This window comes from Tauraco erythrolophus, chromosome 5 (genome assembly GCF_009769465.1).
Source record: "Tauraco erythrolophus isolate bTauEry1 chromosome 5, bTauEry1.pri, whole genome shotgun sequence".
Taxonomy (NCBI): Eukaryota; Metazoa; Chordata; class Aves; order Musophagiformes; family Musophagidae; genus Tauraco; species Tauraco erythrolophus.
This window is the reverse complement of record NC_141469.1, coordinates 47,023,663-47,045,798: the sequence shown is the minus strand read 5'-3', so window position 1 is coordinate 47,045,798 and position 22,136 is coordinate 47,023,663. Positions and strand designations below refer to the sequence as shown.

The window sequence follows — 22,136 nt, the reverse complement described above, 5'->3', positions numbered from 1 at the left end:
TTTTTTTTTTTTAAGAACTAAATGGTGATTGCGTGAACCCATTCAAGAACTTTTGACTTTTGAAGAAGCAGCTTGTCAGAGGGTAGTGCAAGATAATGTTAGCTCTGTGTACGTGCTGCTTACCCATCTCTGAGAACATTCAAACTGAAGGAAGTTGGATGGTTTGGAAACCTCATGCTGCTGGAGTGTGGGCCCAGTATGCAAAGCTGTGAAGTGGTAGTCTTAAATCATAGCATTAAAAAATAGAAAAAGCATTGTTCTCGCAGAAAGACAACTAGTGTTGTTTCACATTATTTCAGAATCTCGAATCAATGACTGCAAAAACTGATTTCTGGAAAGGAGTTCAGACTTGTGCCGACAGAATCTGAAGTAGATTAAAACGAAAATTGGGATCAGTGGAACCAAATTTATAAGACTATTAAAACGGAATACAGAGATTGAAATAGTCTCAAAATAAGATGCTTTTAGCTCTATTGCTTAATTAAGAAAACCAAGGACAACCTCAGAGTTCAGGCAGAGCTTCCTGCTGAGTTTCACCAACAGTGATTTGTGTCATCTGGGGATAGAGCTCTTTTTTTTTCTTGGTTATTAATCTTGCCATGTAGCAACATCTAGTTGGGATGTTTGGCAATTTCTATGCTATGCTAAAATCCAGATAGTCACTTGTTCCATTACATTTTGGAAAAAGATTTAGAGAAAATACTGGGATACGCATCTATGTGTGCCTGAGAAATTCAGAAAATTGCCCAAAGTGCCCATTTGCATCATTCTACAGAGTTCAGCAGGGGGGTGTGGTACCAGTGTTTCCAAGCCTGGAAGTAGTACTAGACTGACTGCAGACATAGAAGTTGTATGGGGCCAGCTCGTTATTTTTAAGGTAGGTTCTTGTGCTGTTCAGATGCTGGCAGCTAAAGGAGTCTAGTTCCAAAATTCTCTCTGCTCCCACAATGCACTGGGAATTCACGAGGAGTTTCCCCGTAGTATGCTGCAGTTTGGTTCCCCGCTTGCTGTGAGTGGTAACTTGTCAGTGTCTTGGGGGGATGGAGGGAGGAATGCACCTCTGATACCTGTGCTGTTTGCTGCGCTGGTAGAACATTTTATAGCAAAAAATGGGCCAGAGTCCCTCCTCGTTTCATTAGTACTTACCTTTTGAATCAATGAACCTGTGGTGATGTTGAGCAATGCTTGAAATATCATGGGGAAACAATCTCATGCGTTTATGATAAACTGAGACTCAAGGTTGGGTCAAGGGAATTTGGGGTTCACTCAGTTGCACTTGTCCTCAAAGTGGCACTTCCACAAAGTTTCTAGTCGTCTTAAGTGGCTGTAATACTTCATGTTACCATTTACTTTTATTGTAATACATTATCATTTAACTCGTGTACGATGCTATCTTGTGTGTTCAGATGCAGTTGGAAAAGACCGTATGTATGTCTGATCTCCTTGGAAGCATGTACAGATAAAGTGCATCTATCTGTTTTGGGGACCTCAAGACTGATGTAACTAGCTCCTAGTGGGAACAGGTTGGGGGGTTCACTGCCTCAAAAACGGTCCTAGCCACTGGAAAAGAGGGTTGTAAAGTGGAAGAAGACCGTAGGAGTTTAACTGATGGCTCTTTTTGCCCTTCTTTCCGTTTCTAGAGCAGCTTCTCTGCCCCTCTCCAGAGGTGCGTGGTACCTGCCTGGGCAGTGATGTTATGATGCAGTGACTGAAAAGGCTGGCCAGTGTGAATTTTAAGTGAGGGTGCAGTTCACAGGAAAGACCTGATGGGCTCATTTTGAGATGGCCAAAATCGGACCATGGGAAAACTCTGGGTTTGGTCCCTGAAAAGTTTAAACGAGATAGTAGGTTCATTTATCCTTTAAGAGCATTGTACCTGGCTCAGTAGCTTTTGTTTAACCCAGCAACAGCAATAAACTCATGGTTTCATCCCACCCATGGCTTGTACTGGCACTTAACCACAGCAAAGATGATAACGTATATATGAAAAAGTGCACTTTAGAATTATATTCATAGCTCTCTTGAGTGGATTAATGGTTACTATTTTGATGTTCTCTGCTAGTAAAAATGTTTACTGCTGCCCCATTTTGGAGATGAGAAATAGCGATTGTATATTATTTCGGCTTGTCTCCTGTGGGTCCAGTTACCTTTTGTTAACATCTGATCTGTCTTTCACCCAGAGCGTAAGAGATACAGGTATGTTAGTCAATAATGGAGTTCACTTGGATTTGTTCTTTTAGAGGCATCTTCAGAAGCTGGCCCAGCACATTTCGTTCTTGGTGGCGTACTCAGTTGAAAGTTTGTGAGTTTTAATAACACTTTTATTTGTAAACCCTGACAAAGGCAGTTTCATGCTCAACAACATTCATAACATGAATTTACATCATGGCGCTTTGGTCCAAAGAGGTTCATAGAAAAGTGCATATCAGTTCTCACAGCTTAGTATCTCTTCAAGTCAAACTGTTGGAAAAGTTATTCCAAGGCACAGGAGTCTTTTTTTTTAAAAAAAAAAAGATGAATTTTACTTCTGCATACGGAAGGTGGATAAAAATAATTTTACTAGAAAGAAATGTCATAGCTCTTCTTCCTGTGCATACGATTACTTTCCGTTTTCCAACGGAATGCTTGGTGTGTATGAGTGGAGTGGCTCACATAGTGCTTTTCTACACCTGTCTGATCTGCATCCTCCTCTGTAGAATGCAAACAGTGACGGATGTCACTGAAGGTGGGCTTGTGCCCCCTTTTTAAAATGAAACACAGATGCATTGGATGCTTTTTGCCTTAAAACGTTTTCTTCTTTTCCTTTTGTGAAAAACAATAATGGTTAAAAGCAAGATAAGGGTAGAGAAAAGGCAGCAGGCAAAGAAGATTAACGGCTTCTTCTGAGAAATAAACAAGCAGAAGCTACACTGCTTTTCTTGGTTGGAGGGATCGCAGACTGAATAGTCGGCAGGAAAGCCGTTGTTGCTTATCAGGTTATTGTAAAATTTTATTGAAGGCTTTCCTTTTGAATCCGAAGTGAAGAACCCAAATCTAGGCTTAGATTTTTCTTCGGTCAGCTTAAATGCATAGTAGCCTCTGATCTTGACTTTATCAATGTAGTATGCTGGGAAGAGGAATAAAAAATGAAACAAATGTTGTAAATAAAACCTTGCATGACCTCTAAACCTTCTGGTAATGAGTTCAGATTTCAAACGATTAATCTATCAAAGTGTAATTGCGTCATAAAATATTTACTTATACTTACCGCTTCTAACAATACTTGGCTCCCACTGTCTTAATTAAGTAGAAACAGAGCATCATTGCATCATTGTTCAAAAAAAAAAAAGTTAGCATTTGGACATTTTCTGGATCTGCTCTGTGAAAGCTGGATTTGAACAGGGTTAGAGCTGGGAACTTGCTTTCCTGGGAAAAGCCAGATGTTGCTTGTTACTGGCCCCAGCTGCGATGACTCAAGGGGAGCTGCTGCTCATCTGTGCCATGAGAGGAGCTTTCTGAAAATTCCTACCCTGCTCCAAACTCAGCTGCTCAGCCCTGCAGCATGCATGACTGTGTATTATACTGCTGCACGCAAGTGTTGGGTGAAAATAGTTTAACAAAATCATAAATAGCAGTCCTTGGTGAGTAAACATCTCTCCAATTCACGTGTAAGCAGGCAGCATAGGCAGGGATGTGATGCAAATTGAGCAAGAACGTTGTAAATGGAGGGGGGAAATCTTTCTGTGAGTGCTATAAAATATCACGCTATCTGAAAATTAAAATGAGAATGCTATGATGAGTGCCCTTTAAACAACCTTTTCCTTTAATAACTTACTGTTGTCCTGGTTGCGATGTGAAATTAGCACAGAAAATAAATCAGCAAATGCTCATTAGTCCTCTAGTAATTGAGAAAGAGCTAAGCACTGCAGGAGGAATGCTCTGTTTCTTGTTGGTGCCTAAAAGTAATCTGAAGCCATGCTTAGCCATGAGTAAGAGCCATCTCATTTTTTTACGTAGATAGCTCCTAGAGAGGAGAAACCAGGATACATAGACTATGTGTGGGCACAGATGCGTCAGAAGAGCTTTTAGACACCCCACGTCCTGCTCAGGGAACTCGCTAATGCTTGTCCATAGGGAACAACGAGTGCAGAGATGTGTTGCACGTCTTGCTCTGGCTGTATGGTTCAGGTAGCGAGGCCTTTTTGATATCCCATGGCTCACTGCTTTCCTTAAAGTTTGGTTGGAGGAAGAGGGATGGGAGGGGTGAGGTCCCTGCAGCATTTCTCATGCAATAAATTATTGCTGAAGATTGTTCCTTGAATGTTTTTGTCCTCTACCTCCATAATTGTTACTAATTTTTCTCTAAAGTGAAGAGCTAGATTTCTGTAGGTGCACAGGAGAAAGCAAGTAGTGGAGCAGGAACTAGAGTTTGACTGTCCCTTCACAAGCAGCTGCTTAAAAATCTGCTTAAAAAAATTTCTTCTCTCCGGGTCTCCTTGGACTTGCTTGTGCTTTCCTGCCCAATGGCTCTAGTTCAGCAAGCAAGTAAGGAGGCTCCCACTTTTCTTTGTAGAGCAGAAATTAAGAGTTGTCTCTTGGGAGCTGGTGGTCTGAAGTGCCATCTCCTACTAACTTCTGAATAACTACTCTACTGCATATGCATGCCCAGATGGCTTCTCACGTGGTTTAAACTGGAAGCAGCTGTGGCTGCATTTCACATGAGGGCTCGATGCCGTTGCTTTGTGTTGTGTCTACCATGAGCGTGCCTGCCAAATCAGGCCCCTCAGGAGGCTGGATGCTGATGGCCAGTTCCTGCATCTCAACCAGAACTGCTTGTTCTCTCTGGGGCAAGTCTTAGGTGCTTGCTTAAGGAATGCTTGGGTCTGTGCCACGGAAATGGATGGCTCTGGGGAAGTTGAATCTATCATATACTTACCTTTTAAAACCTCTTGGATGTATTTTCCCAAGTAGTAGTTTCTAAGTTCATCATTGTCTAAGGACTGGTCATCTATTCCGTTTGCTGTGATGTAAATATCGATGTCACCGTAGGTTTTTTTAATCCACTTGAGAACTTTGCGCACTCCCCAAGGCACCACTGCCAAACGGGAAGGGGAGCTCAGGCAGGTGATATCCTGCAGAAACTGGATGTCACGATCAGATTCATACTGACTCCCATTCTGAGGTTCATGAATCACAAATCTGGTGGTGAAATGATTCAGCGCGTAAAAGTCAGCTGCACCTTTGACGAGCTGCTTTTCCTCGTTTGTGAAAGATGGCAACGAAGAGCACGAGAGGCCTTTTCTGTTTTTAAAGCCGATGTATTCCCTCATGGTAGCTGGGTAGTCCCCAGTCTTAAATATGGGATCGGCAAACCAGCCTATTTCAAACTGAAGAAACCTGTTGGCTGCTTTTGAATGAGATTCGAAGTAGGGGTTGGCGGGCTCAGCCCAGTCCGAATGCAGGGACAGGGACACTTTGCCATACTGAAAGGACCGATACTGCTCATCGTATATTTTCCAGGCCATGGCATGTGCTATTAATAAATTGTGTGCTGCCCGGTATGTATCATTGCTGCTCCTATTGTAGACATCGCTTAGCCGGTTAGGCTCGTTTATTGTAATCCAGAGTTTAACCAAATCGCCAAGTTCCCGAAAACATAAAGCGGCATAGTCTTGAAAAGCGTAGGCAGTAGACTGGTTCAACCATCCTCCTGTTTGCAGCAAAGGACCCGGCAGGCCCAGGTAGGCGTGAGTTGGATGATATAAGGTGACCATGGACTGAACATTGAGTTTCAGTACTTCGCTAATCACGCATCTGTAATACCTGAGAACTTGCCTGTTGACCACGGACAAATCTCCGTTGGGTAAAATTAGTGACCAGTCAAGTGCAAATCTGTAATGGGTGACTCTCATTTTTTCCAGGAGGTCAAGTTGCTTTTTAATACTGACAAAATCCGTGCACTGTGCTGGTCGGGTCTTTAGCTTCACCCCTTTAACTTTGTGCAGGAGCCCATCTCCCGTGACGTTCCAGAGGTACAGGCTGGAATCACAGAACTGTGGTGAGGAAGCCACGGATTCTGCCTGTGAAAATAAACCCGATATGTTACAATGGGGTCTAATTAAATTAATGCCTGCTTGTAATCTGTGTTTCTGCCTGTGTTTGGTTGTAGGATTAGTGCTGGATGTCAGAAGGTCCCACTTAGATGCTCTGAGGGGAAGAGGATAACTGACTCATTTCTGTGGGCTTTGTGCTAGTGGTAGTCTTACCTGTTCTATTCCTTCATCTATGGAAAACATTAACATTGCACTCTCCTTTCTATTCAGCTACACACTGACATTCACCCTGCCACCAGCCTACCTGACATGTATTATCTCACACATAACGCCTCCCGGATCGAGTTCACTCTGAGGTCATGCAAACAGCAGTTCTCAGGCAGCTGGGAAGAGAGCGGGGTGGTAAGAACAAGCACGGGGGCGTACAGGAGGCAGGCATGGAATATTTTGGCACGGAACATTTTGGCACTGCTGCTGACAGCAACCTTGTGAAACTGTGGCACAGTGTTCCCTGGTCTTACTGGTAGTCCTTCTGCCTGTGCAAACATCTGACACAAACAGCTTGTAGCATTTAACACTATTTACATCTTCACTATCATCTACTAGTTAACCAGATTAGCACAGGATGTATCCTGTGTAGCACAGGATATTTTTTTACTATTCCAATTTTGTTAAAGATTTTTTGTAGGGTTTGTCATACAATATAGTGAAGTTCAAAATATTTTGATTAAATCTGATTTTTTTTAAAAGAAAATGCACTTTTCTGTGCTGTATATGTCCTCAGAATGATTAACAAAGTATTAAGAAGCTTCACCTTTTTTTTTCCTATGGTTGTCTGTGAATAGGTTAAATTATGGAGTTTTGCTGTTATTCTTTGAGGCTGATGTTGGTTATTGGACTGTCTTTCTGTATGCAATGACAAAGAGTATCCCAACACTGGCCATAAATATGGTTAGCTTAGCTACCACATTTAAAGTAGAAATAGATACTGTAGAAACCAGTTTGGAAAAAAGGTGGTATGATCTGTTTTCAAATGTGAGCTCAGCTGATACAGGCCGTATTTGCTGATGTTGGTTATTTTCACCTGTGGTGTAAGTCTTTTTAAAGAATGGCTTGTCACCCACTTGGCTAAGTGGCACTTAGAGCCAGGCTCAACCCAGGAATCTGTTTCTGCCTTGTTGAGTAGCTTTAGAGGAGACCTGGAGCCTGCAGGTAGCTCTGCTGCCACCTACGTAAGTACCTTGTCCCTGCCTTGTGCCAGCCTCTCCATTGCGCTGTCATAGGCATCCCTATGGCCACACTGCCAACTGGATTGGGAAACTTCCCTGTTTGAAAAATAACCCAGGAACAATTGGTTGGGGTCAGCTTCTTGGTTTGAAATTTCCTGATCTGATCTGATCTGATCTGTTCTGCCACGTGGAGACGCAAGCAGAGGGAAGGCGAGGGAGGGCCAGCCTTGGAAGGGCTCCTGCAGAGGGGTCTGCTGCTGCAGGAGCACCCAGCACACTGTGACTGGCTCACCTGAAAACCTGTGAAGTACATAAAATGGAACCTATGCAATTATGGCTAGGCTTAACTTCTATTTGCAGTGTGCACTGAGATTCCTGAATGAAAGATGCTGTACACATCCTTTATTCACAAAGTAAAGTTGATGGCGCTGCATCCAGCGGTCTTCCTGATATTTGAGGCTTACCTTGAGAACAGACTCGGTGATACCCCAGGAGAAGTCACAGGAGAACTGAGCTTGCAAGCTCGGGGTAGACTCCCTTGGGAAGAAGCCATTTTCTCGTATGATTTGTTTATAATAAAGTGCAGATGACTTGGGAATCCTTTCCTTTTTTTTGCTTTTGAAATCTATGTAGAATAATCCGCGCCTGATGTTGTAAGCATGTTGCCATTCAAAGCCATCAAGGAGGGACCAGGCTGTGTAACCGAACACATCTATGTTGTCATATTTAATAGCTGCGTAAGAGAAAGTAACATCCATGAGTTGTATATTTAGGACTCTAACATGCATAAGGGATATTTATGAGAAAGGTCTATTCTCGTTGAAAATCTTCAGGGTTTTCTCACCACTCATAGCGTTATTGGCCCATTGTAATTCATTGCAAAACTGTGACAGACATTATATATCTTATTCCTATTAATTAAACAAATACGTACATCACTGGTTCCTTAAGAAATTAAATTACTGTCGGATACTTTATTTCTGCTCTAAGCAGATATGAAATATTAAGCCACTTTCGGATTTTAAGTTGTGTTTGATGATTTGCCAGTAATATATACCAATAAAATTAAAGAATTGTGATTAAAAGTTCAGGGTGTAAGAGTTGATTTAGTTTGTAACTTTGTATTTGTCATGAAGCTAAGACTCTATATCTTTATTTGAAAGATCTCTGCAAACTCCAACAGGTAGGAATATCTATTCAGCTTCTCAATTGCAAAATCAGCTGTGTTGGTATGGGACATGTAATGACTTTAGAAGAAGCTGGGTTGATCAACCCAGAGACTGAAGTGCTTGATTTATTCACAGAGTGGGTGCAGTACACGCGTGTCTCTTCGGTCAGTCTTAATGTCCCTCCACCTTGCAAAGGTGTATACATATAGTCTTTTACATATAATATATGAGAAAGATGGCAAAATGACTGCTTTCTCAGTCATTTTGTGACCTGTGGAACCCGATTCACTAGGGAGGGCAGCAGAACTTCCAATGCAGCTTCTCACTGGACGCCAATTAACAGTGACATTCGTTACCCACCTACAGCGTGTGCCAGCCGGCAGCCTGGAAGAAAAAGTCCAAACTCCATGCCAAGTCATGTTAGCTGCCTGTTGCCAGCTTTAAGCTAGGAAATAACGCAGGATAACTCCTCACGTTAACCTTATCAGGGCTGGAATGTCAAGGGCAAAGAGTGACCAAGTGGGGTTACTGAGGATTTTGACACAGACAGAGGGACAGCCATATTTTACCTGCAGTCCACTGAGAGTAAGCCGAGGAAAGATGAAATACTCTGATTTAAACCTCTATTCTCGCCCAACATTGCTTTGTCTTATTTTCTCAAGACATATCACTTTGCATAACGTTTTAATTTCCACTGAACTTCTCTGCCTTATTCACACTGTGCTGCAACTTCAGCAGGAGGCAGCTTTGCACAGTACTCGTATTCAGGCAGCAGAGTAACAAGGTACCCAGCACTACTGTCTTAGTCAAGCATGATATTTTACAGCTGGATGAAGAAATCAGAAAGCCCAAGAGCTTGCAATGTAAGTATATGAAAAGCTGATAGACAAGGCCAGAATACTGGTAAGGAGATGAGGGAATGCAACAATGCAATGCAATGGCATGTATTTTCAAGAAAAGCAACTTCTGAATGTTAGGGAAACCATGGGAGAAAGTACAAAAATATCTGAAAATACCAAATGAAAAACACAGAGGTGGAGAATGATGTAGAGGGCCAAGAGATAAGCCAGAAGGGCCTTGCAAGTAAAGATGAGTACTTCATGTCTGCAATGGGGAAGGCTGGACAAATGGAAGTAGACATAGAGGGACAGCATAACTGACAACTGAGAAAAAGAAAATTCTAGAAGCATACTGAATGGATGAGGGCTAAGTTTAATTGTCAGAGCAAAAGATGGTGTGGTACTTGAGACAGTGCATGCCCAGATGAGAATTTTTGGCCGTTTAAAAATGCACTATTTTATCTATATCTTGTGGTAAGAAGAATTAATAGTAAGGCGAGGGATAGGTAGAGATCCTGTGGATCAGCGTGAGAGTATGTTTGTAGTGTTGTCTGCACTGACAGTGAATGGAGAGAGGAGAAACAGAAGTCAGGATCCTCACTGGATGTTAGAATGGGGATGAGAAACTCCTCCTAAAAAAACAAAGGGATGGCTGGGGGCAGGAACAAGGGGCTGAGGGAAGAAGAGATCAGGAGTTAATTAAGCTCCCTGTGTCACCAGAGGTAACATCCATGGAAGGAGACTTCAAGACATTTTTGGGTCTGCTACAGGTGGAGCCTTGGAGTCCTTCTGCAGAAGTAATCGTTTCTGTATTGACAGGCGTACGCATGCCACTAAGAAGCTGTAGTTTCAATCGCATCCTTGTATCGTAATTGAGGTCAGTTCATTGCAATGGTGGTGTTATACACCACATATTTTCATGACTCACAGTGTCGTGAGTTACAGACATACAGTGCAAAGTTTACAGCGCTCTCCTTGACCACACACACGAGTATAGCTCTTTACAGCCTGTTACGGGCCGTCTTAACAGCCGCCATCCCTTTTACAGTTTGTCCTACATAAATGATGTTTTGAGGTTAACATGATGTAATTGATTTTGCTGCAAACAGAAAATTTATACCTGACTTCTCTGTAAGTAAAAATACAAAAATATGTTCCAAATATTACTCTTGATCAGACAAATTAAAGTTTACTTCACAAAAAATGCATTAGTTAAGAGATAATCCTGTATTTTGAGGCAGAGGTTGAAGTAGCTGCATACCTAAAAAGGTACATGACAATTCTTGAGACGTAGTTATTGGTTGAACATTGACCAAGAATTTCAGAAATGTTAATCCACAGATGGTTATTACAGCCAGGTCTGCTGTAGGGGGTTTGAAAAAAAGAACAAGCTATGGATTCTCTTCTGTACATGTCCAGAAAATTACCTCTTCCACACCTCCAAGTCCAGGCCTGCATCGCAACTTCCCTGCTGTGTCACTGCAGTATTTAAAATATCATAAACCAAATACTAGAATGTAACATCCTCAAAATCTAGAAAAGGCAAAACATTTCGCACAGTTGCGCTATGTGAAGTTTACAGTTTGAACCAACTTTATGTATATTTAGATAATCTTAATTTGCAGCTTAATTACTTTTATTGGCGATACAGTACTTCCTGACTTGGTGTCAAGGTAAACGATTACTCGTTTTCCCCTTTCTGAGGATATGAAAGTTTTTTGTGAGGGATCTGAGCCATCCCATTGCTGCAGTGTGACACCAGCAGCGCAGCAGCCTGCTGAGCGGACGGTTCCCAGAACTGGCAACTGTCCCTCTCCCAACGCCCAACCTACAAACTGGGTGAGGGGGAAAAGAAATACTGGTTTTGCAGGCTTTAGGTACTAAAAGCATTTATAATTCATACAAAGTTAAATCTTCTGCTTTCAGAGAGGACTCCTGTGCAGTGGCTTTATGAAGGGCAAATACCAAGATGTGTGTTATTAAAATATATTGTGTTATTAAAATGCGTGTTATTAAAATATATTATCTCTGTTTGGCATGCAATAATCCTGAACAATTATCACCCTTCTGCTGATTTCCTTTGTGCATTTTACGTTAGAGTAGGACCCCAGCATGGCAATGACAGCCTCCAGTCACTATCTTGTTTTTCTGCTGTGAAGGTACGCACCTGCACAAAGGTTATACAGTTGAGATACCAGCAGTGAAAAGTGATATCCAATAGATTTGTTTTCATTAATTTCTGACTCAGTTTTGCACTTACTTAGTTCTACAATCAAATGCAGATGTTGGACTTTAGCTTTCTGGGACAGGGACTACGTTTTTTTTCTGTGTTTGTACAACACCTAGCACCAGGAGATCCTGATCCATGACTTGTACTCCTGCAGTATAAATAATTAATAATTAACTTAGTCACCATTATCTCTTTAAAAAAAAAACCTGATAAAATCATTACAGAGCTAAATATCAAATGACCTTTAAAAGTTCTCTGAAAATCCAACAACTAACTTGTGTACAAACCTTGTAAAACCTTATTAATGAAGTTTTTCATCATGTAGATGGCTGTAGTGTCATCTGTTTTCACATGGCTGTCAGTAAACCAGCCATTCTCTGCGATCAAGATTCGAGGACTGTTGTATTCCAGTTTTATCCAGTTGAGTACTTCCCTCAAATTGAGTGACAAATTTTGTCCCATTTTTGGTAGAGTGTTTGGAGGTTTAAAGTTATTAGGACCAAAGGAAAACGCAAAGAAGTCAGCTGTTCCCTTTATGTAGTTTTTTTCATCCTCAGTAAAGCGTGGCAAAAATAAGAATTCATTTTTCAGTTCTTCTGGATAATCACCGTCCCCATGGATGGGTTTAGCAAACCATCCAAGTACTCTCTCCATAGACTGCTGACATTTAGAAATGTCCAAAGCATCTTCTGATTTGTTAGGTTCGATCCAGTGGGATCCCAACACTATGGACATCATCCCCTTCTGATACGGTTGAAAGTGTTTTCTGTAGTTATGCCAAACTTTTGCATGAGCCTGAGGAGAGAAAAATGGCATTAAATAGCAATAAATCTCCATGTGTGTAGGCAGCTAGATGGGCAGGCAGCTCAACCTGATTCACTGCAGACTTCTATGACAATATTAACAAACAGTTAACTTACTGTAATTACCCTGTAACAGTAATGAGCAATGACTGTTACACTGCAGGGTACCTCAAGATGACGGTAATGCTCACTATCTCATGCACATTGTTCCTATGACACATCAAGGCTGTGGCTTTTTGCCTTTTAACATAGGTCTAAATTTTATGAGAGGTCCCTGCAGGGATGTCAATAGTTGTTACACGGACACTTTTGGACTAAACTGCTATTGATGGTAGGATTTGAACTCTGTGATCTAGACAGTCCCATCTAGATACTTCTTCCTCAAGCAGTGATTGTTGACATGCTTAAAATTTTAAACGATCATTACAATTGTTCCATAAATTATGCATCTCAAATGAAGATTTCTTGGTCAGTCTTGGCTCTGTGCTATTGACCGCTCTGTGCTATGGAGGTTACCTGGATTTACTCGAATCAAACCACACCCACCTTACCCCTTTTCTTGGGATACACTTACATTTGGTTTAATTTGGCCTAATCATATCACTCAGTGTTAAACTTTTGAGATGTGCGCAGTCCCCAGCTGTAAAAATTTGGAGAAAGGACCCAGCTGCAAAGTTTGAGCCCAAATGTCAAGTTTCACAGTTCTGTATGAGAATTTTGATCCAGGATTTTAGTTAATTTCTTCGTTGAAGTTGCTATAATAATAATTCTTCTGACAGTAATACAACAGCACAGAATGAAGCTTATTTATTTCAAGTAGAGAGCAACAAGACTTTGGTTTTAAAAGGAAATTTGGAAGCAGTATCTCATAAGATCTATTGGGTAGGGCATGTTTTAGTACTCACAATTGGCCAAATATTGACTTGCCTAGGACAGACAATTTTTCTATTCATGTTAGTGACAATGAAAGCATATCACATATCATTTCAACTTTTCTGATTATCATGCTTTAGAAAGCTTAACAAAGTCACACACCAAAATTAGCTTCAAATGTCATGTTAATTACTTAAATAAGAGAATATAGCATTTAAAATTTACATGAAAAAAGGCACACATGGGAGACTGAGGAACCACTAGCATTGTCAGAGTCCCATAGGAAAAAGGGAGAGCTAGGGTGTCAGAGAAGGGTGACTCTGGATCGCAGCGTGAATCACACCAGAGGATCTGACACAGGGGAGGGGAGTTGACCTCTCCCAGCTGAGGAGTTGTCAAGTAACTCAGGGTTTACATTACTCCTGACATGTGGCTCTATACTCTTAAGCTGGAAAGAAAATAACTTGTTTGCACCCAGGAAAAACATTGAGAAGCATTGTGAAACACTTAAGAGTGCCGAGTTCGACTGACATCATCACCAAACCAAACATCATTGCTTATCTTTGACAATAATTTCAGTTAATTTATCTAGAAACACACAGCCTTGACAGTTTAAAAAAACAAAGACCCAATGTCAGGCAGATATTTGGTTAAGCTAGAGAGTACCGAGGAATTACAGTTTGTGAAATTTTGTGTATCAGTTGTTTATGGTTTCCAAGGTCATGCTCGTAACATTTGTTCAAGGTCTGTCTTTGAAAATACTGATAAAGTAACATTAACCTTTGAAATGCAGGTTCTGTAGCTGAAAAGGGAAGTCAGCAAAATTGTACTCATGAGGCAAATTGCAAGATACAGTTAAAATATTATAAAATGGATTTCTTACCAGTCTCATCAGAAAATTTAAGTGGCCGGTGCCATCTCCTCAGTTACCCTCACTGTCCTCTCCCAAAGGTCCCTCCAGCCCAGGGTGGCTGCTGGGGCCAGGCTTGCTTTGTTCTCTGCCTCCAGTGATTTCTCCCCTGGTTGGTATTTTTTTTCCCCAGACACAGGCTACTAACACCACTATTTAATTGAAGGTATATGGTTGCGTTGGCTCAACAAGAAAAGCCCTGCTGAGGTCATCTGTATTATACACAGTCCCAAGCAGCATGACAACCACACCAGGTAAATCTTAGCAATCACATTGCCAGGTGAAGTGGAGAAAGACGGCTTTGCCAAAAAGCAGCTAATTAGAATTCAATATTGACAGGTAAAAGACAATCAGGGACAACTCATTATATTCGTACATATCTTCAGGAGGTTGATTAGAAGAAAGTAGAGCTACTGTTAAAAATATTGTCTACAGTAGAGAATACAGCCACAGGTATAATTCTGCAGGAGCAGACCTCAAGTACAAACAAGTACATTTATTTTGTGTCAAGATAAGATCCCCATACACAAATTCATCTGCGTCACTGATGTCTCAATTCTGAGGGTTAACTCTATTGAAAAAATAATTGTCACTCTGTCTATAGTAAGGGTTTTTACAGACATAGTAGAGAAAATAGCATTTGCTTGTCTATAATTCTGTTTTGAATTGTTAATTATCCGTAAAGCAGCTTAACTTTCTCGGATGGAAGGTGTTCGCTAAGTGCAAACTATTGTCGATGGAACCAATATGATTAATATCATTTGTTTTGTAAGACCACATATGAAACAAACATGTATCATACATAAAATCGTCTCTTTTGAGTAAATCTTGACTAATCTTATTTTCAGTTAGAGTTTAATCCCTAATCTTTCACTTTACTGTTAGATCAAGGACAAATGTCAAGGCTAAGTACACAGTGAAAGTAGGATCAATACTGTGTATTTACTGTAGATACGTATTACATGTTAATTTCAGCACATTCTCCTGGTATTAATATGGAAATTATTCCATAGACTTGAAAGTCACAGAGATTGCTAAGTGAGTTAGTATTAACCCTGTAAAAAAGCTTGATAAGCTAAGTCAATTTAATAAAATCAAGACAACAGCATTGTTCTCTTCTTTTCTTGAAATATTCTCATATTCCTTCAAACTCTGATCCTGTAATTTTTTATGTATGTACAAAAAGAGTTTACTATTGAAAGATCAATACTTTCAAATTCTTAAGATATGTTAAAGTCAAACAATTTTCCTTGAATGTCTCAGCAATGAGCACACAAAACAATGTCGGGGTATATGGTGTTATTTCAGTGTGCTGGAAAGCAAGAATGTTTAGGAAAACTACAATCAAAAAAAAGCCAATAAAATTATTCTGGTTTTGTGTTTAATTGGTTGATTCTTAAACCATGAAGAGCTAGAATACAAAGTCTGATGATAGTGTTAAACATCGCTTTAGAAGAAGGGCAAGTGTGTGTGGCTTATTTGGAGAGTATATTGCAGTTTAAGGCCCTTTCGATTTGTGGTAAAGATGCCACATAGTCAGTAGAGCTAAAGCCTTTATTTTGCAAACTGACTCTGAAGCTCAATCCTTGTGAAGAAAAAAAGGGCTTTCGAGTCGGCAACTAAATTTCTAAGAGGGCGGTTTGAAGGACCGAGGCTTTACTATCAAATTTGTTGTACGCTAACATTTGGATTATGTTTTTCCTGATGATTTCCAAGAAGTGTGAGAAAGCTAACCTGAAAATAACAAATCCTACTAAAACGTGTGAATCTGTGCTGGATTTTACACCATCACTGATGCCTACTACTGTTTGAAAAATCTTCCAGCAAAGACATTTACAAGCACAGACAGTTCTGCTGTCCACCCTAGAGCCGTACTTGATGAAGACAGATTTCCCCCCTCCTGTAAGAAATACAGGAAGTGGTGTAGCTTCATCTTTCTAGATCCTGAGGAAAGGAGGCCCCTTGGGAGGAAGGGAAGACAGTGTCTGGATGGATGTAGACATAAGAATTATTCCCCTCTCATTCAGTAGAAATTTGTTTTCAAAGCAAATGAATTATGAGACTTCTCTGGGACATGCTTATCCAAAGATCCCAAAGATAGCAGTGTGCACAAAGAGATCCTGGCATAGCGAGTGCTGCCAAAGAGCTGAGAATAACACAGCTGGGCATAGAGATGAACATGATCTGTGATGGATCTGTATGAGACATCATGTCTGAAAGGGAATTTATTGCTTTTTCCCAGTATGTGATATGAAGGTGTGTCCATGAAGAAAATTTTTAAGGAGATTTTATTCTGACAGTTTTCTCCTGGGCTTTTCTGCCATATGGAAAGGAATGTGAATGATTTTTAACAGGGAAAAAAAAAAAAAAGCCCGTTTCTGCCTGTTACGTAGCAAAGGTAGAACTGCCTGGAGGGCACTGATACAGAGGATGAAAAGAAGAGACAGCTTGGTCTGCAGTTCGTGATCTTTACAGACATCAGTCTAAGTATAAAAGAACATAACTAGATCCAGAGAAAATAGTAATAATATATCAGGTATATAGCTCATCTAGCTCCAGCCACAATGTTTCATCTGCTTTATATTTCTTACTTCTTGTCAGATATATTTACTGTTAAATCAAAGAAATCCATCTAATTTTTCTCTGTGTGTTTTTTTTTTTCTTCTCTGCCTCAGTATGACAGCTGCCTCAGGAGCAAGCTCATAGTTTTTGCATCTTCTTTGATGTGTTTTTCAAATGTCATGTGGCAAGTTACATGTAATCATTAATCATTTTCCAATGTTGCTTTTGTGAAGTACAGTGTTCTTTAATGAGGAAAGGAGATATACTTTTGACAGCCACTCTCCATCTGGTATAAGATTCCACATGCTCCTTGTGTTACTGGTAATGATCATACAATTGAATAGAGATTTATCTAAGTGAACGCTTTACCAATTTATAAGTGTCAAACTTCCTGTTCATTTCCATGGAAGTAGTATCAGGACCTTTAAAATGATCAGTAGCAATTACTACCCTCTGTGTATGGTTAGCATACATAGTAAAATGTAAATGTGGCTTTTAAATTGAGATTTTGAGTTCTTCTTCTGTGGATTATTTTCCCCACATGGATCTCCTAAGCATTTTACTTAGCAGCTTTTGCTTCTGCCTTCACTAGCCCTCTTTATGGGTCTTGAATAGCAAGAGCCACGTAAAAGGCAGGACCATCTCTTAAGTAGATGTACTTGGGGCATTCCCTTAAAAGGATGCAAGGCGCGGAATGAGAGCACAGGTGATGCAGTAGTGATATAGCACTGCAATAAAGTAGGCGATAGAGCATCTGCAATGCCTTGTGCCAACACCATGGGGCTCTGGGGCTTGATGAAGACAGACCAATCCTGGTTTTGTTGAAAAGCCTTAATAAGATAATTAGCTACCTAATTACCTACCTGAATTCATTCACGAAAGCAGATAATTTTTTAATCAGTTCTAAAATGCATGGACTTTTTCCTCAGGCCAGCCAATTAAATGAGTTTTAAGATGTTGGATTTCTTTAGTCTACCAAAATCGATACTTTAAAATTAAAAGAAATTTCTTCAGCCCTCTTCTAGAGATGCAAAAATCTCCAGCAACTTTCAAACTATTTTTACAATAAAATAATCCAAGGTCCAAAAAAAGCAGAGGTTTATGGTTTGTTATATTGTTTTTGTAATTCTCTGAAACCTGGCTTCATTTTATGATTGATACATCACATAAAGCACTCTTGATACAAACAGTGATCAGTTCTCACAACACCGCAAATGCAACAGTGCGCTGGTAAATGAAACTAAAAGCAGGACTTGTGACAGACCCTCATTTTGCTTATTCAACGGTATTACAAAAAGGCTCAAGAATTATTATTCAGCAATTTGCTGTGTAACAGAGTGTGGCCTGATTAGTTTCTTTTGAGCATTACAGACTAGTTTTTCCTGCTCAGAGTATTTCACAGTTGGATCTGGTGATGCACATAGGGTGGCACAGAGAATATTGTCTTTCAACAGCCTGTCCAAAAATGAAGCCCTGACATGGACAAAGACTTGGCTCTTCTTGAAGCCGCTGACATAAATGGCAATCTTTTCAACAGCTTTAATAGGCTTTGCCTCACACTGCCAAAACCTGGCATTTTTGTTGGTCTTTTATATTTGAGAGGACAATACTATGTCTGAGAAAAAGATTTGCATATACCAATCTTGAAATAAAAAGCTATGTAAAACCTCTTTAAAGAGAGATTCTTATAACATTCTCTGCCCCTCAAAGGAGAGATATTTCACAACACATGAATCCTGATTGTGCATCAATACATTATGTTAATACAGTATTGTTAAACTGAACACTCAGAGACTCTCAAAAATCTTTGAGAAAGATTCTGTCTAGTTGGCTTGAAACATATAATACCACCTATGACTTCTGTGGAACAACTGGCTTCAACTACTCTTTATTAAGAAAAAAAAAATTATACATATATAAGAAGACTTGACTCATGTCAACTGCTTCCTCAAGAGCTTTCATTCCACCTCCAACCCCAAACATCAAACTCCAGTTCCTCAAATACATTACTACAAATTTGAAATTCTTCACAACGACCTAAAATCTTCAGAAATTTTACAGTGCCACAGGAGAAAACTGCTAATACATCAGGTAATGTTCATGGGGCTGTAAGAAAGATACAACATGAAAATAACTTCTGCCCAAAATAATAAAATATTAGTTAATGGATTGTGTGTTGCTGAAAGTCTCATTAACTCTTTCTTTGAAGTCATTTATCTTATACTCAGATTCACAGACTTTAAAACTAGAACCAACTATCAGATCAAGTCCGAGAATTATAATAATATTGACCAGAGAACTTAGGTCAGTAATTTGTATATCAGACGTAGCTGGTTTTGGCTTCCTGGAACACACAATTGATTCTTCAGCAGAGGCATTGCTCCCTATGTGCTTTGTGCTAATTACACAGATTTTACAGAGTGGGAAAACACAGAGACTGCCTAGTTGGTACCCCAGTTTTGATTGTGCCACTCAGAAATGAAGGCAAGAAATACTACAAACTTATGTTGTGTCTTTTACATGTGTTATATCAAATATATTTTATATAGCACCTGAAAATAAAAAGAATGATTGAGCACCAGTTCTCTTGGACATGCTTCACACATCTCCATAATTAAATCACTCTTGTGATGTCTGAAATCAGTTAGTGACTCAGGATGCTTGATGACTTTTCTAATGTGTAAAACTTCTATTGACTGCAGTATGAATTTTCTGAAAAAGGAGGTTCTGCAGGTTCAAGCCCAGAAGCAAACAGAAGGAATAGAAATGGTCAGTTGCAGAATATTTTTAACTACTTTGGCAATTAATCTTTTCCCACATATATACTTCTTTCTGTAGGACGAATACATTCAGATTTATTTGTTAAATACATTTATATTGTATGGTAGGTAGTAAAAAAATTCTCTTTATGACAGCTAGGAATAATTTGAGCAAGGGGAATTATACTAGCTGCTCTATCAGAGACAGAATAGTGACCTGCTCTGTAAAGCACTTTGAGCGCTACAGATGAAAAAATACTGTATTGATAGCGTTAATTCTTAAACTGCTGTTATTGGAAACTGTTTTACATGATTCAAGAGAAAATAAGAACATAAGCTCCTACGTATAGGAAATAGCTGCTCTGTATAATGAAATCAATAAGCTATCAGAGGAGATGCTGCAGACTCTGTAATGCTGTTGAGAATACCAGTAACAACATCTGCACTTTCTTCTTAAAAAATATGAACCACTTCAGACTTCTCTTTTTGTCCTTCCCAAAGAAAGAATTCCATAAACTGAGGACCCACTACTGCAGCTGTTGAAGCTATTGATCATGCATTCAAGCCTTTCGGATGCATAATTCTATAGAAGACAGCTGCTAAATAAAATAAGGCTGACATAAAGATTAAAATGCTGAAAACATCATGGAAATAATGTAATTTTAAAACTCTCAAATACTGAAGGGGACATTTGTTTTCTTCCAAACCCAAGAACTGCTGACCTTGCTAGTTCAGCGATAAACACATTGCAATATGATCTTACTAAGCTAGGACTAATCATATTTATATATACAGACTCTGGTGCTAATAGAATTGATCCAATATGCAAATGCAATTAAATTTCATTTTAAACTAATAGAATAGCCATTTCAGTGTAGCCGAATGAATGGTCATGTCAGAGGGTTTAACTAAGTGGAAAGAATAAAGAAGGAAAATCATGGTCTTTAGGAGCAAGATTTTGTAGGTAAAACCTAATTTAAACCAAGTAATAAACAAGCACTTTAAAAAACATAATTACTGAGTCAGCTGTTGTGACGACAACAATAAAATCAACATAAGCATTAAAAAAAAGACTGCTTTAGCTAAGGGTTTTCTTGGTGTTTTCACATTCCTTGATTTTTTTTGACTACATGATTGATTCCTCCCATCATTTCCCATAGGAGTGCAAGATCAGTTTGTAAAATCTTACTATACTGTACCTTGATCAAATTGTGTCCTACAGAGTAGACAGTTGTTGTTTTCCCTCTCTCTCCAGGAGCATGAATACCTGTGCCATACCCATGCCAAGCAACTAAATAAGGATTGTGGATTGTAATCCAATACTTAACACGATCCCCGAAGGTCTGGAAGCAAAAGGTGGCATAGTCATTGAAGATATCAATTACTGATTCGTTTTTCCATCCCCCATATTTTTCTTGCAGCATCAAGGGCAGGTCCCAGTGGTAGAGTGTAACCACAGGGTCAATATTTCTGTAGAGCAGAGAGTCAATAAGGGTGTTATAATACTGCAGTCCTTTTTGATTGGGAGCTGCTACCATTCCAGTGGGAAAAAGCCTTGACCATGAAATTGAAAACTGGTAAAAAGTAACTCCCAAAAAATCCAGAGCAGACAAATCTTTGTCCAACAAGGTGTAACTGTCACTGGAGGCATCTGTGCTGTCAGCATCCCAGAACTCCGAGTGGACGAAGTGGTCCCAGATGGAGGAGCCTTTCCCATCCTTCCTCCAGCTGCCTTCCACCTGGAAAGCCCCTGTCCCTACACCCCAGAGAAACTCCTTGGGGAAAGTATCATACAAAAACATCTGTGTTTCACTCACGGGGCTGAAGTAGGGGTCCTTTTTCCACACAGATCTTCCTTCTCCAGCGAGTCCAATAACTATCCTTACGAAAAATAAAGTCCAAAAAGCAACAAATCTCTCCAGTCGTTGGCCACACATTATGCTGGTTTATAGCGCCAGTGTTAAAAGTCAGATTTCTTGCACTGATGCTGAAAAAAATCCCTTCATTCGCCAGAGTCCCGGCTGTGCAGACTGTCTTCATTTGCCACAAACTGCGGGAGTGTCTTATCAAAGCTCCACTAAAAGCTTGTGATTGTAAAAGCCCTGTCAATGATTAGCCTGAACTGTGAGACCTAGAACGGGTCAGAGAACGGCATAATTTTTAGGGAGGTGGCCTCTGTATGACCAGAGACATCTAGCTGGCTTCTTACTGCAGGAATAGGTTGCCTAAACCATATTTAATTATTATTATTTAATGCTCAGTCATTTGGGTAGGAGAACACAGGTAACAGAGGGTGCTAAGAAGCTATCACATTCTTTATTCCTTGTGCAGCTGTATGTCGAGGAAACGTGGCATTAACTATAACTCAGACGAGATAGTCTCCAATTAAAAGATGATTTATCCTGTTTGTGTAACCGGATGGCTGGAAGGGCAGCACGTCATTCCTCAGTCCTGCCCCGCTCAAACATCCTACTTCTGCTGAAAAATTCTCCCTGGACTCATGGGAAATTTTGTTGTGGACAAGAGATATACAGACATCCCACTAACGATATAAAAAACCAAAGCAAGTCAATATTTATTTCAAATACATGCAACTGTTTTTCTATCCTATATACAAGGATGTATATCCACTGTGCAGCTCTATGTACAGCAGCAGTACAAAATAAACCGGGGTCTGTTTCAGTCCTTACACAATTTCCCTGGATTTTTTCAAATAAACACAATTAGCAA

At 39.9% G+C, this 22,136-nt stretch overlaps 1 protein-coding gene across 1 annotated transcript; it reads right to left on the bottom strand.

Moving 5' to 3' along the window:
• Positions 1-2,744: 2,744 nt before the first annotated feature.
• KLB (klotho beta) lies at positions 2,745-21,343 on the bottom strand. The gene is made up of 5 exons (XM_086612064.1): positions 20,606-21,343; positions 11,787-12,294; positions 7,726-7,994; positions 4,916-6,059; positions 2,745-3,106 (listed from the first exon to the last, which is right to left on the bottom strand). The coding sequence occupies exons 1-5, from the start codon at positions 21,341-21,343 to the stop codon at positions 2,745-2,747; spliced, it is 3,021 nt and encodes a 1,006-aa protein (XP_086468190.1).
• Between the last annotated feature and the right edge of the window lie 793 nt (positions 21,344-22,136).